Here is a 16,592-nt window from a genome sequence, read left to right as displayed (position 1 = left end):
GCGGTGAAAGCGCCGCATCCTAATCACTAGACCACCAGGGACCATAGAACATTTACTTTACTTTATTTAAATTCTTGGCTTAGTTTAACTTCTAAAGTCTTGCTTAAATTCTGTGCTTACCTGTTACATTTTAGTCTGAAAACCCTTGCTTTGTTTTTTTAGCCTTTTATTGTTGTTTTCTGTGCCACAGTTGTTCTGTTTTCTCTGGCTTACTCTGTATGGCTAGATATACTGTAGCTATGCATTAGTATGTAAAAATAAATGTTCATCTGATGAGTAACATCAGTTGCTTAAAAATAATGAATGCTGATCTAAAATAAAGTTATCACAGTGTTATTATCTGTACCATTAATCAACCATTAACTGCTATGGATAGTGAGCCAGCTGGTGAAGCAAGAAAAAAAGAAAACATGAACACAGACCACCCACAGATAGTCTGTCCAAACAGTAGTCCTTCGGCACTTATAAGATGCAGTATTGGAAAAGGGTTTAACAAATTAGGATACGTCCCTATATAGAGACCATTTTTCCAGCATGTCCCTTTAGGGTCAACAGATTGCTAAAAGGTAAAAGACTCTCCAACCACCGAAAAAATAAATAAATAAACAAATAAAACCTAAGGAATCTTAAACCATGTCATTAAGAATGTCCCTTTTATTGCTTAAGTGTTGTCTTAAGTTCCCTTATTATAAGATGAGGAGCCTTTGATTGTTTCAGCAATGGCTGATTCTGTTAACTGGTAATTGAAAATGACCACATGCCAAAGCACATTTTTAGTGATCAAAATAATCCCTTGAAGACTATGAATGGCATGCATCATTGAGAGAATGTCACCAAATTCAATGTACCCATGCACTCCCTGTAGTGTTTCAAGTTTAAATTGTTTTAAATTTTTTGCTCGCAATACACAAAACAAGTATATAATTTTTCCCCTGATTCATTTTTTTTTCGTTGTTTATTTCTTGTCTAGAACTGAAAACTTTTCATTTCCTCTACTGTGCACTTTTCTGTGACAAGTGGATTATATTTTTTATATTATATCTTGGATTATATTTTTTCTGCTATTACATGCCAGGCTTTCACCTTTTTTGCACATGAGTGACTGATGGGTTATAGCTGATGTGTTTTTTTTTTTTGGTTTTCAGTCTTTTTGCATATTCAACAATCCTGCACCATTACATTAATTAATGACAATTAAATAAAGCAGTAAATGCAGAAGTGTAATTAAAAGGGAAGATTATATCTTCTGTGGCATGATTACAATTTTGTGGTGAAAATGTTAGTTTTCCAAATCTATTTGGATATATACCATAGCAAGTTAGAGAGCATTAAAGACAAGAGGAAGGACAGATTATGAGCCAGTGAGAGAATGGAAAGCCAAATGCACAAAGGCTTTGTGCCAGTGAAGCAGTTGAGCTTCCAAAGAACTGTTCCATTACATAACCATATTTCAATGAAGATTTCTTTCATTTGTAAGCTCATCCATGCAGAATTCTGTCTTTAATATGTAAAATATTTCCCATGCTTTCCTTTCAATTTGCTATCATGCAAATTGAGCTTTCAGATGAAAGATAAAAAGAAAAGAGAGGAGAAAGAGGGAAGGAGGTGCTTTCGGCTGGATGCAGAGAAGACTCCGTCATAGACACACAAAACTAACATGACAGCTGCAGTGCCAATGCACACTTTAATACACACACACACACACACACACACACACACACACACACACACATACACTGTTACAGACATTCACACCGTACAGTATTCAATGTATGATTATTATCCACACGCTTCAAGTTCTAACCTTTTGAGAAACTCCATGTACTCTGCATGCTTTATCAGTCCAGTCCTCATCATGATGGTCTGAAAGCATTGCCTGTCGATGGCCCATAACTTCACTTTGGTTAGAGCTGTGAGGGATATGAATAGTGCATACAAATATTTAGACAATAACTTTACTAAAAAAATAAAATAAAATGTTAAATAAAATCAATCAAATTTAGCCTTGAATAAAAAATACATCTATCTTTCACTACTTCACAGTGGCCTCACAATTCCTGAAGCAGCTCAATTACTAGAAAAAGGATTGAGCTGATAAAAGTTATAAAATAATGACTTTGTGATTATAATAATGCAGTTCAAATAATAGCCTGAATACTGAGAGTGAGGATTATCAAAACTAGTCTGTACACCAAAAAACAAACCACATATGAACAGATAGGACAAACAGATATATCATTGCATCAAAAGTTGCATTTATTACCTTCTGGGAACAATTCAAAATTCAGTTGAATAATGACAACTCTCAAGCAGCTATTGTTTTATTGTATTTTTCTTTTTCTTTTGTTAAGTGTTTTTAAGTGTGATAATTGTAGATTCCACTATAAATTACTTGATAAAACAGAAGAAAACATTGGAAAGACACATGAATATACATTAAAAAAAGAAATAAAAATGTGATACTGTGTACCCAAAGTGCAAAACTCAGTAAACACATCATTAGCCCAAATTTACAAGACCACAAATAATTTGAACATTTAATATAATCATAGGGTTAATTATCACATTTGTTATTTATAATTAGTTTGGAGATTGAACATTGACTGAACTGAACATTCAGTGTTTTTAAAGGAACACTTGGTTGGACAGACTACAGGATGAGGCTTAAATGAAGCACTATAAGAGACACTGAAACTGATAAGGGTGGAGAACAAAGCCAGCTGCACTCCTCTTACTACCACAGCACATTAGTTATTCATCAGGCTTTTTTGGCTGTGATTAGCCTTTATCGTTTAATACAGATGCACTCAATAACCCTGCTCAAGGGCATACAACAAAAAAGTTGAGAGTATATTGCAAATATATGGATTAAACCCTTAAATTAAACACTGTAATTCCTTCTCACCCAATCTGAAATTTACACTTACGTTATCCAAAGACAACATATTGATCTGAATGATTGGAAGATTTACAATATTGCCTACACACACTAATAACCTTTAGGCTGTCCACATTTTTTTAATCCAGTGTAGAATCCATGTAATTAGAAACTAAGTGTGTTCAAAGACTGTTTGAATTTTCAGCATTGTATATTAACCCTGTTTGACTGTGTCATATCTCAGACTGTGTTTATTGTTTCTCAAAGAAGAGATCTAAGACAGAGCCCTTTAATCTTTAATTTATTTACATTTGACTATAGAAGAGATATTTATCCTCAGTCTCCACTCTACTAAAACTGTGCTCAAGTTGATTTCTGATATGGTTATAGACAGTTCCAAAAAAGTAACAAAAAAACATGTTCAACTATTCAAACAAGACTGAGTACTTCTCATGTAATACAATCACCACCATGATAGTTTGCAGTGCTTGCTGACAAATAAAATTTTTGAATTGTACAAAAATTCTAATATTCAGTACCCAACATCTGAAGTGCTCATCTTCAGAAACCACTTTATTGTGATAAAGATTTTGAAGGATCCAGTGCCTATTCCAGCATCATGAGAAATACACCCTGAAAGGAAATGGATGAAAAAAACGCATTCAAAACTAAGTGTGATTTAGTGTAGCCAATTCATCTACCAACATATTGTTGGCAAAAACATGGAGAACCAAGTGGAAAACCCACAATGAGAAAATTTATAATTCCAGTATAACAGTACACCAAGAACCACTCAAGAACCAGAGACCCTGGAGCTGGTACAATACCAACAACACCAAAAATTGGCACATTTCCATACTTACATTCTGTCTTATGTGGCTTTGGGTTTTGAGGGTTATTTCTTCTACGAAATTGGCCAAATGCAAATGGCAAATAGAAACAGATCAATACAGGTTTAGAAAGTCGAAATACATGTACTTGAGTAAAAGTAAAGATACAGTAGGTAAAATATCACTCCAGTAAAAGTGCTCTCTTTTAATCTTTCACTTGAGTAAAAGTACAAAGGTGTTTGCCTTCAAATGTACTTAAGTGTCTAAGTACTATGATTTATTATGACTATAATGTTTCTATTATCAGCTTGTCTATTGTCCTCTTGCTTAATCACCTCAGTTTATGTGGAAAGACTCTGTTACTCTCAACACACCAATCTATTAATAAAATGATATCAATGAGTTAAACACTGATAACATAATAAAACAAAAAAACATAATAAGGACACTGGTGTTGTGGCCAGTTAGAGTTGGGAGTTTCTTCCCTCATTTTTTTAATCTTTAAACTGACACTGAACTGTATGTTCATGTCATTGTGCACAATATATCAAAGTCTCAGACCCAAGAATCATAAAACTACTTGGCTAATTGTAGCTATTAGATACATACAACATCTATATCCTTATAATATATGTCTTTTAAATTCACCTTTTAAGCTGCACTGGAGATTCCCCTTACTGAACTCAGTTCAAGAGTTCAAGACCTTTTCAGTACAATCACAGAAAACCTTTATGACATCACCTCAATTAAAGGAACCAAAATCTACAAATGCTACTATCCAACTAGACTATTTAGGCTGTAATTGGTTTGTTGCTACACACATCATGATAAACTTTTTTGAGGTTTTTTTGTCATCCATAATTTTTATTTGGATTTAGCGCTCCTTACTGACGTGACGTCACCCAACCCCCGCCTCTCCTTTCTGAGTGTGTGAGTGAGGGAACTCCCCGAGCGGTGGGTGCACACTCATGACCAGGGTACATTGGCATGACATGACATCATAATTGACATGACCGTGCAAATGAGCGGTAAACAATGGCGTGGACGCCCCATGTTGTCCTCTGGCACGATGCCACCCTGGTCAGCTGCCCGTGTCGCCCAAATCCACCACTGCAAAGCGGCAATCAAAACAAGTTTAAAACAGAGCATGTGCGCTACCCTGATTGGTGGCTTACTGCATGTTTGACCAGTTAAGTTTTTATCCGCTCAAGAATAAAAAGGAACTTGATTTGCGAAATGTAGAGGAGTAAGATATTTGACTTTAAAATGTATTTAAGTTAAAGTAAAAAAAAAAAGTCTCCCTAAACCAAAATACTTGAGTAAAGTTTATTTTACCTGCCGCAGGTGACTACACTGAAACTAATGAACTTTACACAGGCTTTAACAAAAGACAGTGTCTGTTACACGGCTTGTATCTAAACAGTAGCCTACCAAGAAAGTCATTGTTCACTGTCCTTCCTTTCACAACAATTTCTCTCTGGAGTTTATCTTTTGGCATCGTCGTGCGTTTAAAAATCACCATCAGTGAATCTTTTCTCCCAATGCTGTGCAGCTCAAAACACAGGTGAAGTGCGTTTTTTCATGCCCGGTTGTTTTCAGCGTGACGAATGATTCGCATTTCCTGTTGACAGTTCGAGTGAGCGGCAGGTCAAACGTCCATAAATTAGCCGCTTAATTGTTTAAGCCGTGGGGTTCAAAGAGTGGGAAAAAAGTAGAAATACTGGAAAATACGGTACTTAAGTACAGTAACAAATAACATTTACTTCGTTACTGTCGACCACTGAATTGCAGTATTAGAACAATTAAAATCAGCAGCTAGAACATGATTATAAAACTTAAAGCTCCCTAACTTTAGACTGCCAAAATCTATCCTCACGCTTGTACACTCCCTTTGCTTGTTCTGGGAGCTGCTCTCAGGATATCAGTAATGAAAGCTGAATAATTATTCAGAGAGCTACTGGCTGAGATGCTCCTCGGTAAAGAGCAATGCTAAATAAATCCTAAACCTAATTCCTATATTCTAATATAATAATGGAAAGACCTTCAGTTTTAGTGCAGACTTCAAGACAATGAAAGGGTACAGGCTTCCAGACAATTAATAACAGTTTATGCTAAAATAAATTAGAGCTATTAAATCTTCTGTTCTGGTTTACCTACAACTTATAAAACATTTTTTCTTAAATAATCACATAAAATGGCAACCCTAACAAAAAATGTAGCACTTAAAGTAAGAACAGTCGCATTTGTTCTGATCACAACCAAAGTTCAAACTTCTATAAGATTAATCCAGTGGCAATATTGTCTTGATTGAGCTCAACTGACTTGATCACCCTTCAGCTAAACATTTTGATCTGCTAGTTCTGTGATCCTTTCTCGTTTGTGCAATAGAGGAGAGTAAAAACAAGAGAAGAGCAACAGAAAGTGAAGTTTGCAATGAAACTGCCAGCAGGAAAACACATAAGCATTCATGCTCTTCCACAAAGCTCTCTGTTATGAAAAGCACAGAAGCTCTATTCTACAGATTAACATTAATGTTCAGGTTCGAAGCGGAGCATCCACACACCCACACATTCTGTCTGCAGCTAATACAAGCTTAAAGGCACATGCTACAAACCACTATAATAATTTCACCTAATATTATTTTCATTAAACAGAATACCATTTACATTCAATTAGTGATTACACCAGCCATTACACAACCAAGCAAAGGAAACAATGCAGAAACAGAACCTTGAGCTAAATCAGTTATGTCAGTCTTATTAGTTGAATTAATTACCATTTCTTGTGAAGCATTTAATCCAAAACAATACATTCAATATAAATGTGATATTCTATGGGTACTTCTCATTAAAATAAAAAATCTTAGTCGTACGGTGAAGAAGAATTCAGGCCCCAGCATGTTTCCTGATTGAGCCTGTGTTAATGTTATTCATGAGGGAGAGGAAACATATCACTTGAGAACCTGCCTTGGCACGATTCATTCTGCTCAGCCTGTTCACTGCTTTCTGAAAAGACAGCTCCAGACAAGGCAGTGGATAGCATCACTGGATAATAAATAATCCACTGAGCCAATCGACTCCTCAGTGAAGGCAAAAGGTGGTAAGTCTATTTCAGGTTCACTAAATCTTACAGGAAATAAGGACATACAGATCCTACTCTTCCCTCCTGAGGTCTACAAGCCATCATGTCTAAAAGCTTCTACTCCTGCTGTCACCAAATATACAATCTCCTGGGAACTAAAAGCATCTGTTATTGCCTAAGGACTACAAACCTCTGTACAACACGCTCATGTCCTGAAGAGTAAATGTTTCTGCACCTAAAACACCTTAACTTTGTCTCCTCTCCAGAGGACTTACTGCTCCCATCTAGACCTCCTCAAGTTGCTGAATGTATCCAGAAAACCCCACTGGAATTTCTTGTTCCTTTCTAGAGGACTTCTGACCTGCTCAGGAGACAATCTTTCACTTCTGTCCAGTAGATGTGCCATTCCTATACTCTCCAGTGTACTTCAAGTATATTCTCTAGTCAAGAAGACAGCGGGACCCTTTTCATAGAACTCCAAGCTCCTTCATCTTCACCAATTTACCCTTAGCTATGATATGTTACTGTAGCTGTAAAAGCTGTAAAAGGGCAAGACTTCAATGCCACAACACCTTTAAACTTTAAAATTTGGTTGTTTGCTGCAACTGTTGCCACGGGACTCCTCGTCGGGTGTTGTGGCATTGAAGTCTTCAAATCAGCTAGTAAACTTTACTATAAAAATACAGTGGAACCCGGTTATCTCGCCCTTGGTTACCTCGACAACCCTATTAAGTCGATGTTTTTGAAGTGGAACCGCCAAATTCTAAGCATTTTTTATCGGTTATGTCGACTTTTTTTATGTCGCCGAACCCTGATATCTCGAGCACAAGGGGGGAAAAATTTGCCATTTAACGTCGGTTATCTCAGTGCAGCCGCAGAAGAACTCACGGAAGTGGCGGAAAAATCAAGCCCTACAGCTGCTACAGGTGTTGTATTGTATACTGGTGAATCTCTGCTGTTAGTTAGTGCTAGTGTTAGTAGGGGCGCGGCGCGGCTTTGGGAAGAAAAGCGCAGCCGTTGAGAGAGTGCCGGTGGGAAGGCACGTACCGGGAAACGCATGAGCGATAACAACGACCGCCGTGAACCAACATATACCAACAATAACGGACAGTGAGAGTGTGGAAGTTTAAATAGGAGCTGGTGATGATGCTAAACGAGCACCATATGTGCGCAGTTGAAGCCGAGAGCTTCAGAGAAAGCGGCCGAGAAAGCACCTGACACGCCGAAGGGGGCCGAAGGGGGCGTGGCAGGTGGATTCCTGACAGATAAACATGTACTGTATGTATTTTATAGCATGCCTTCATCAAACAAATCGCGGCAATCGCTGCAAAACGCTTCAAAATCACGTGCATGCACATTCTCATTTATTAACGCACATCATGTACATAAAGAAATTTCAAGCACGTTAATATATTGCCGCCATATTGATTTTCATTTATCTCGATCATCGGTTACCTCGATGCTTTTTGGCGACCCCCTAGGACATCGACATAACCAGGTTCCACTGTATCACTACATTTTAAAGTGTGATGTGTGAGTTATATTCTATAATGTAAAATATGATAAAAAGGTAGTCCAGTAGAAGTGGGATATGAATATATGTCTTTCCACTATGAAAATAGATCTTCCAAAATTAAATCTATCAATTGTTGCATCAGGCAAAATTATGTAAAAGTACGTGAGATCACATAACTATCCATTTGGATGAAGATGATGGTAAAATATACCCAATATAAAACATTTATTCCATTTTTATCTTTATTCGAGATGGTAGCTTGACATCAGGAAACATGGTTAAGATAAAAGCAACAGACAAATAGACAAACTAAAAAGAGACAGACAAACATAAAGAGAATGTGAATGACCCAAAAATGGCCCTCAACCAAACAGGGTCAAGTGGCGACCCAGATAAACACATGCACCCATGACATGTAGATATTATTAACACTTCTGTTCTTTCTCTTGAGATAGAGTGTCAAAAAGTCACTTAAGCTTTAGGTAGTTTTTCTATTGCTTCATATAAGAAAGTAGTCGGTGTAGCTCTTCACTCTGCAGAGGTCCCCGGAAGGCTAAGGCGTGCTAAAAGGGCAAGTGGAAGGTAAAAAAAGGTGCTAAAAGAGTAAACATTGGAGATGAGAGGTTTTCTAAATGCATCATATAAGCACACCAGTTCAACAGAGTAAGACAAAAAAAAAGGAAAAGAAAAAGAGAGCTAGCTTTGAGTAATAACTACCTTGTGATAGACAGATAGAATTGTACTCTCTTTAAGCTGTTATCAGGACCCTGTGCCTGGATTCACTCATCAGAAAAGGGAGCTGTTTTCCCAGCACGCTATTTCTGAGTGAGACAACACTAACGACAAAGAAATGATGATGGAGTACCCTTTCAAATATTTGCAGAAAGCTGGGCTCACATAAAATACACCAATTACACATTGAACAGTAAAGCAGAAGTAATCTAAATTTGTTCATTGTCTGTGACCAGTTTGTGATGAGAAATAGATCAGGGCTGCAATCATGGTCTATGAAAATAGCTGTTATCTTTACAGTAGGAGATCCATAGCCTTGAGTTCTCATGGATTATGGCATGTCTCTGTGGGAATCTGCAAAATAAACTCATAGTGCTCACAGGAAGTCAACAGGAAGGACTGAATACAATTAAAGCTTATAATTTTTTTTTTTTTTAAGAAGAGTAGCCATTGACTTATGACTCTGGGTTAATAGCGTTGGTTTTTTTTCCAGTTCAAAGGGACACACACAATTTTCTAGAGTTAATAAAAATGAGAAATACCACCTACACTTGTGGTTAAAAATATATATTTTCCTTGTCCACTGCTGATAGTTTCCATTAAAAATGGACATGCCCTACTATGTATCACTCTTAATTAAAATCAAATGTTATGATGAGAGAGAACAATGGAAATGGACTGAAAAGAGAATGATGTGTACTCTATATTTTTACTGGATAAATAATTAAACGGTGTGTGATGCAAATCTTTCTGATTACAAGATATTAGTCAGTAAAATAAAGTAAGTACTGAAGACTTATAATCACTGCAGGAATCTCCAATTCTCATATCACTTTAAAAAGCGAACCACATTTATTCTTTTCATTCTTTTAAATTGTGAACTATGTGAGCACTTGATTGTTGTCATAGTGTATGAGCTCATTCCAATAAAATATCGGCTGAGCTCTAAAACAGACAATAATATGTCAGATTATATCATGAAGGTCCTCTAGCAATAGACCTGTAATTTGAAATAATTGCTATGTTTTGGTCATGTCTTTAACCAGTGTGATGTGGTCATGTGCAGAAAATGGGCTCACATATTCAGAAACATTCTTCCAAGTGAAAATCATGGTAATAAGATATACATATTTGTAGCAGCCATCTGTAGCCAAAAAAATAGTTAAAGTCTAAGACTGGGGTCAAAACACAGGCCAACCTAATTAAATTAGGATAATCTATATTCATGAAAACCAGGAAGTAAAACTAAGGAAAGGAAGACAAGAAAATTAAGATTGGACGAGAAATAAATGCATGAGACTTAACAACATAAAACAGAAACAGCAGTATATATAGAGACAAACTAATTAAGGACTTGACACAGAACAGGTGAACACATTAAGGTAATCAACCAACATCAGAACAGGAGTGACAGGACTAGGTTAGAAAAAAAAGCACATGGAGTGAATACCAAACATAACTACTGGGAAATATGCCTGTTGAGAGGTGAAAATAATAGTGCCTGTTAGTTTTGCATTTGCAATCCAACAGCTTTTAGACAAGTATCAAAGCAGACTAAGTCACACACTAAGATTCCGGTAAGAATTGCACCAAATCGGCTGCTAGGAGGCAGGTGGCATTATGCATAAAAACAATTTTATTGATGTGGAATTGGCCTACAAATATAACCATGTAGACTTGCTTTCATGTGTAAGACATATATATATATATATATATATATATATATATATATATATATATATATATATATATCCTGAACATATTTTCAGTGCTTACAGTTGTGAAGTTCCATTTGGAATATTCACCAGGTCAGATACACATGGTCTTACTGTATGTCTCACTAGTCATGTCTTGGATCTAAAACAGTCTTTTCTAATGTCAAGAGGCTTAACATCAGTTATAAAGAATGCAGGCACAAAACACACAAAACAGCCAACAAGCACAGCCAGAAAATGGCACAAGCACTTACACACACAAAGTCAAAGTGACTTTGACCTCTATAAGATACTAACTGGATAAGTCAGGTCATTCTTGCACTGGACAAAAAGCTCTCTTTAACAAACCTCTCTGTAAGATAGCACACGCACACACACACACACACACACACACACACACACACACACACACACACGTTACCATGGAAGCAGATAGCAGGATGATCATTTTTGTTTTCAGTCTCACTAATAAACACCACTATCAGACCACCAGCCTCTTTTCATCCCACTCCCGTCTTTCTTTTCAATCTCTGTCATTTTCCTCCGGCCTTCTATTTGCAAATCCTCCTCATCCCAGTACTCTAACTCCCTCTTTACTCACTCAGCGAAAAGTGCATCAAGATAAAACCCATTTTATGCTACTTCATGTCTCAACAAGATGAAGGAGCAAGACAGAAATGCAACTTTGTTCAATCGTGATAACACTGACTTGCATAGATAGATATACATGTCAGTGTTATATACAAATCTGTTCAAATTTGCTGCCAGACGTGAAAAAAACAACTGTACCTCAGGCATAGTAAAGAGTGATTCAGCCCAAATTCTGCACAAATTGCATATAATGTTCCTAATACAACATTCAATTATTAAATTTGTCATATTTTTAAAGTGATCATTTAAAAAAATCACAAAGAACAACCATTCTTATCATCAAAAGGATAGTTTGCCTGTGTCTTTCCATTTGAGGCAAGAAGCATAACACCTGATATGACTCATCTGTCCTGTGAAGAGTGAGACCAATTGATTAAACAAGTGGAATTAGCATGAGCCTTCTTTGTTAGATAAAAAACCTGCAGAAGCATTAGATTAGACTGTCATTAATCTACACGGAAAGACCTGCAAGAAAAAATGTCCATTTCCAAAGTCACTTGTGTCCCTACACATTCACTGGATTATGGGAAGGATGTTAATGTAAAACCACAGTGGTTGGAATGCTCTTATTGAGGTTTTAATAAAACATTATAAGGACATTAGTGGCCCACTGACCATATGAAGAAAGGGCATTTGAGAAACAGTTGAGTCACACTTGGATGGCCAGAATCACAGCCATGCTCTGACAAGCAGCTCAAATCAGCGTTTCTGCTGTTCCAATTTTATATGGAGCTTATCTGCACCCTGAACCACAAAAAAGTAAGAATTTTCGCATTTTCAAATTCAAGCGCAATTTGCATTAGTTTTCAACATTAAAATTAACAATGTGTGTGTTTTTTTTTTTCAAAATGTGGCAGAATGGCAGAATTGTGAGGGCTTGCTGGCTGGGTCAAAGCAGCTGCAAAACAGTAGGACTTGTTAAGTGTTCCTGGTATGCAGCGCTTAGTACCAACCAAAAATTGTCCAAGAAAGGACAGCCCATTACTGGGCAGCATGCCCAAGCCTCTAATGCATGCAGAAAGTAAAGAATACCCCGATTGGTCTGACCTCACAAAAGAGCTACTGTAGCACAAACTGCAAAAAAAGTGTAATAATAGTTTTGGCAGATACGTGTCAGAAAACAGAGATTCTCAACTTTTTATGGCTGCAGACAAACAATAGGCTTGTGAGTTTAGAACTCAACCATAGAACACTGGAAGAAGGTGGCCCAGTCCGATGAATCACTTTTTCTTTTACATTATGTAGATGGCTGGGGGTGTGTGCGAAGGGGAAAAAACAAGCCAACAAAGATGATGAAATGCTCTTGTCAATGTATTCCATAATAGCAGGTGATCTCTTTTAGAAAGATAATACGCCCTGCTATACTGCAAATATTATTCAGGATTGGTTTTAGGAGCATGCCAAAGAGTTCAGGATGTTAACTTGGCCTTCAAATTCTGCAGATCTCAATCCAGTCGATTATCAATGGGATGTGCTGAACAAACAAAGATTTGCTGCTAACCTCTAGGTGCTATATATACCAGAGCACACCTTGACATGTCACATCTTGATGAGTCCATGCCCCTGAAGGGTCGAAACTGTTTTCATAGTTATTTAACTGTTTTGATGCTGTCAGCATGTTTTTTTGACCGGACTATGACTACAGATATTGAATTACCACAAATAAAGTGATTTAGATTATGCAATTGCATCCTGCCTTATCCTGCATATTACATCAGTGCACTCTTGTCTCATTTCATTTGTGTATTCTCTAATCAACCCTATGATTAATGATTGAGTATTTAACCTCTGCATCACCTTACAGTTATAATGCAGGAAATCATGCATTGGCTCAAGTTCCTAAATACCAAGAAAAGTCAAATAATTAAAATCCAAACAAAATAAAGTATGGGAAATATTTCAGTAAATATTTATCACTAACATTTCTGGGCAATAAACTGACCACAGACGATTTTCATATATATTACATTTCATATATATTTTATATATATATATTATGTTGTGAAATCATTAAATCCCACAATGTAACATAATTCTTTATCATCCTTATAATGTACATGATTCTTGTTCACCAGCATTCTTTACCACTTTCAAAACACCAACTGAGGGCACCTGAGTGGCACAAAAGAAAAGCACTCCTGCTATTTTCAGAAGACTATTAGTTTAAAAACCAACAATGCCACAGCCAGGGTGTAAGGCCTCTGTCAATCATAATGAAACTAGCAGACTGTAGGTTATTACACTAGCACCATTCATGAAACCATTTATGAACTGGCTAAACAAGTATGCCTTCCAAGTCCACCTGCCATCAACAAATCACAATCCACAAATATGTTGGATTTAATTTTTATTCTTATTTCATTTTAATTTCAATTATATAATTATTGGTGGTGATGCAAGTTCCTAAGGGGAGACTTGGCCCTAACAATGAACCACACAGCCCTGACCTTTTGCCAACCACCTACAATATTTCCTGCAGTCAGTCAGGAATTCATTAGTGTGTGTGTGTGTGTGTGTGTGTGTGTGTGTGTGTGTGTGTGTGTGTGTGAGAGAGAGAGAGAGGGAGAAAGAAATCTGTGAATTGTGTAATATAAAAACAATAGCATGGCTCTGTTCACCAGGTACAATGAAAAGGTTGATAAGCTGTTTATATGCACTGATTGGTTTGTGCTGGCAGTGTGCGGGGGTCATGCTCACATCTGCCTGTGTGAATAAAACAGATTAGATGCTCAAACACAAAGCCAAGTGTGCTGCTCAGACTTGGCCAATCCATACCCCACTTCCTGCCTCAGGAAGGCAGAGGACCAGAGCCAGCGTGCAGAGAAGCTCAGGCACCGGCAAACGATAAACAGAACCCAGGGGAGAGAGCAGGGGGCCACAGCTGGGGTTTATGTTTGTGAGAGCCAGAGAGAGAGAGAGAGAGAGAGAGAGAGAGAGAGAGAGAGAGAGAGAGAGAGAGAGGAAGAGACTATAGTAAGGGAATAAACAGAGCTGACAGGGCAAAGAATTGGCTGGAGGACATATGTGAGGGGGGAGAAGCATGTAAAATGGAAAAAAAAAGAATGAAAATAAATGGATGGTGAAAAAGAAGTGGAAATGACAGAAGGAGAAGCAGCCAAACCATCATTGAGACTTATAGATAAGAAGAAAAAGAATGGATAAAATAGACAGGTTGCTGAATAAGCCAGATAGAAACCAGAAGGTGAGCTAGACAGTGATCCGTCAAGAATAATTTAGCTGCATAAACATAAACACTGAAAAACAAAACAGGCTCCTTAAGTCAGCTTAGTTTAAAAGGACTGTCTGGTAATGCTTAAGCTCAATTACAAAAAAAAAACATATTTAAAGTCACTTAATGGATTAAAGTAGCAGAGCACATTTACAGTAATAATGAACCTCTCCCTGTCTTTGTCCATATTTTCTCAATAAATAGCCAAATAGATTGGTGGAAAAGGTTGATGTGATAGCCTATTATTTAGTTGAGCAATGGTTCACAAACAGTGCTGCTTTGCTGAACTGACCACATTTGATTATCTGCTCTATAACTGTGATGTCTATTCAAGCGCTGTCTTGCACTTTTCTTTTGTCTTCATTTCTCTGTTGTCTATGTGACTTTCCAACACACATTTTCCCACTTTGCACCGTCTCCCTTTAATATCTCCATCGATTTGCTGTTAGATAAAACATGCTCTACTTCCAAAACACCATGCAGAACAGCAATTTCTGGAGCTCTCTAGTGTGCTGTAAAATTACTAATGTAACAATAAGCTCAGAACAGACACAGTCACACTGCTTTCAGGCCCATGGCTCATAGATACTGCTGCATCTCCCAAGAGAAAAGCTCCTACGTATGCTTTCTTCATTAAAATTGTGTGAGGATCACAAGATAGAGTGAAAAGATAAAAAAATTAATATTAACATTTAAATACCTTTTTAAAAGATATGAACTGCATCAAACGCTTTACATTAATACAGTAAAACCCCCATGTCCCGTGTTAAAGTTAAGTTTTTTGTTTTGAGTAAAGTGATGAACTCTTGCAAGGTTCCTTTGCCCAGCATAATAACATTACCTGCACTACCCAGCTGTTAGTCATTAAGCCATCTTGCTTTTCAGAGCAGCTCACTTTGTATTGAACTATATTCAAGTAACTATATTTTGCAAAGATCGCAAGAGTGGTGATGTTAATATCCTATTGTGCCTAATTTGCAGAATAAATTACACTTTATAATAAAAATGTACAGCATGTACAGTATATAGTGTTCCCTACTGTCCTCAGTTTCATGCATCCACTGGAAGGCTTGGAACCTATCCCCAATACATACAGGGATCAAATATATTATCATGCAAACTTAGCATATGCATACTAATAATATTTAGCTTGTAAAACATTATCACAATGACAGTCATTGCATTACTGATATCACCAAAGCCTGCAATAGAGGACTCTATGTTCTTTGTGCATTCCACATCAACTTCTTGTGGGTGCATTAATTAAATTTTAGAGGAAGAAAGACACAAAATTGTCATAATTTACTCCTTCTACCTAGTGTCAACCAGCCACGCCAAGTTTCAAAGCCACTCTAGTTTTGCACTAGATCTATATGCGTAGTTTTCGTATCTAATTTAGATACTTAATACATTTTGAACAACACAAACTCCTATAATTGAGCAACAATTAGTCCAGTGCCAAAATTAAAGAAGAAATGATAAAACATTAAGCATGTGGCTAATTCACTATAATTAAAGAATTTACCTTAATTTAAGACTTAAAGTGAAGAAATATTTTTTTACTTAACTATTGTACTATCTGTGTCATATGTCACATTAGGACACATTAAGATAATAATAATAATAATATAAATTAAAATAATAATAATAATAATAATAATAATAATAATAACATTACATTTTTCACAGTTATTGCATAGTAAATAAAATCACTGAGGTGCACACACATTTCTGATCTATAATGTCTACAGTTTTTAGTAAATAAATGTACAGTACATCACTCATCAAAGTTGGCTGGCTTGTTACAAACAAAAGACAAACATAAATATTTCCATGGTTTTTCTTTCCCCTACTTTCTACCTCGAACACACAGTGGAGTTAAGCTCCACCCTTCACTTCTAAGCTAGGTCAAATGCAGTATATAATAGAAAGGCAACAATAAAGAGCATATCAGTATTTA

At 36.7% G+C, this 16,592-nt stretch overlaps 1 protein-coding gene across 2 annotated transcripts in view; it reads right to left on the bottom strand.

Moving 5' to 3' along the window:
- Positions 1-16,592, bottom strand: part of prkg1a (protein kinase cGMP-dependent 1a) — a 72,508-nt gene that overhangs the window by 29,624 nt on the left and 26,292 nt on the right. For both annotated transcript variants that reach the window (XM_046834131.1, XM_046834123.1), the window contains exon 4: positions 1,805-1,910. In XM_046834131.1, the coding sequence (XP_046690087.1) occupies positions 1,805-1,910 (106 nt within the window). The remainder of the gene's footprint in view (positions 1-1,804; positions 1,911-16,592) is intronic.

The sequence above is a fragment of the Silurus meridionalis genome, chromosome 2 (assembly GCF_014805685.1).
Source record: "Silurus meridionalis isolate SWU-2019-XX chromosome 2, ASM1480568v1, whole genome shotgun sequence".
Lineage (NCBI taxonomy): Eukaryota > Metazoa > Chordata > Actinopteri > Siluriformes > Siluridae > Silurus > Silurus meridionalis.
Note: the sequence above shows the minus strand (reverse complement) of the source record. Positions and strands in the feature narration are given on the sequence as shown.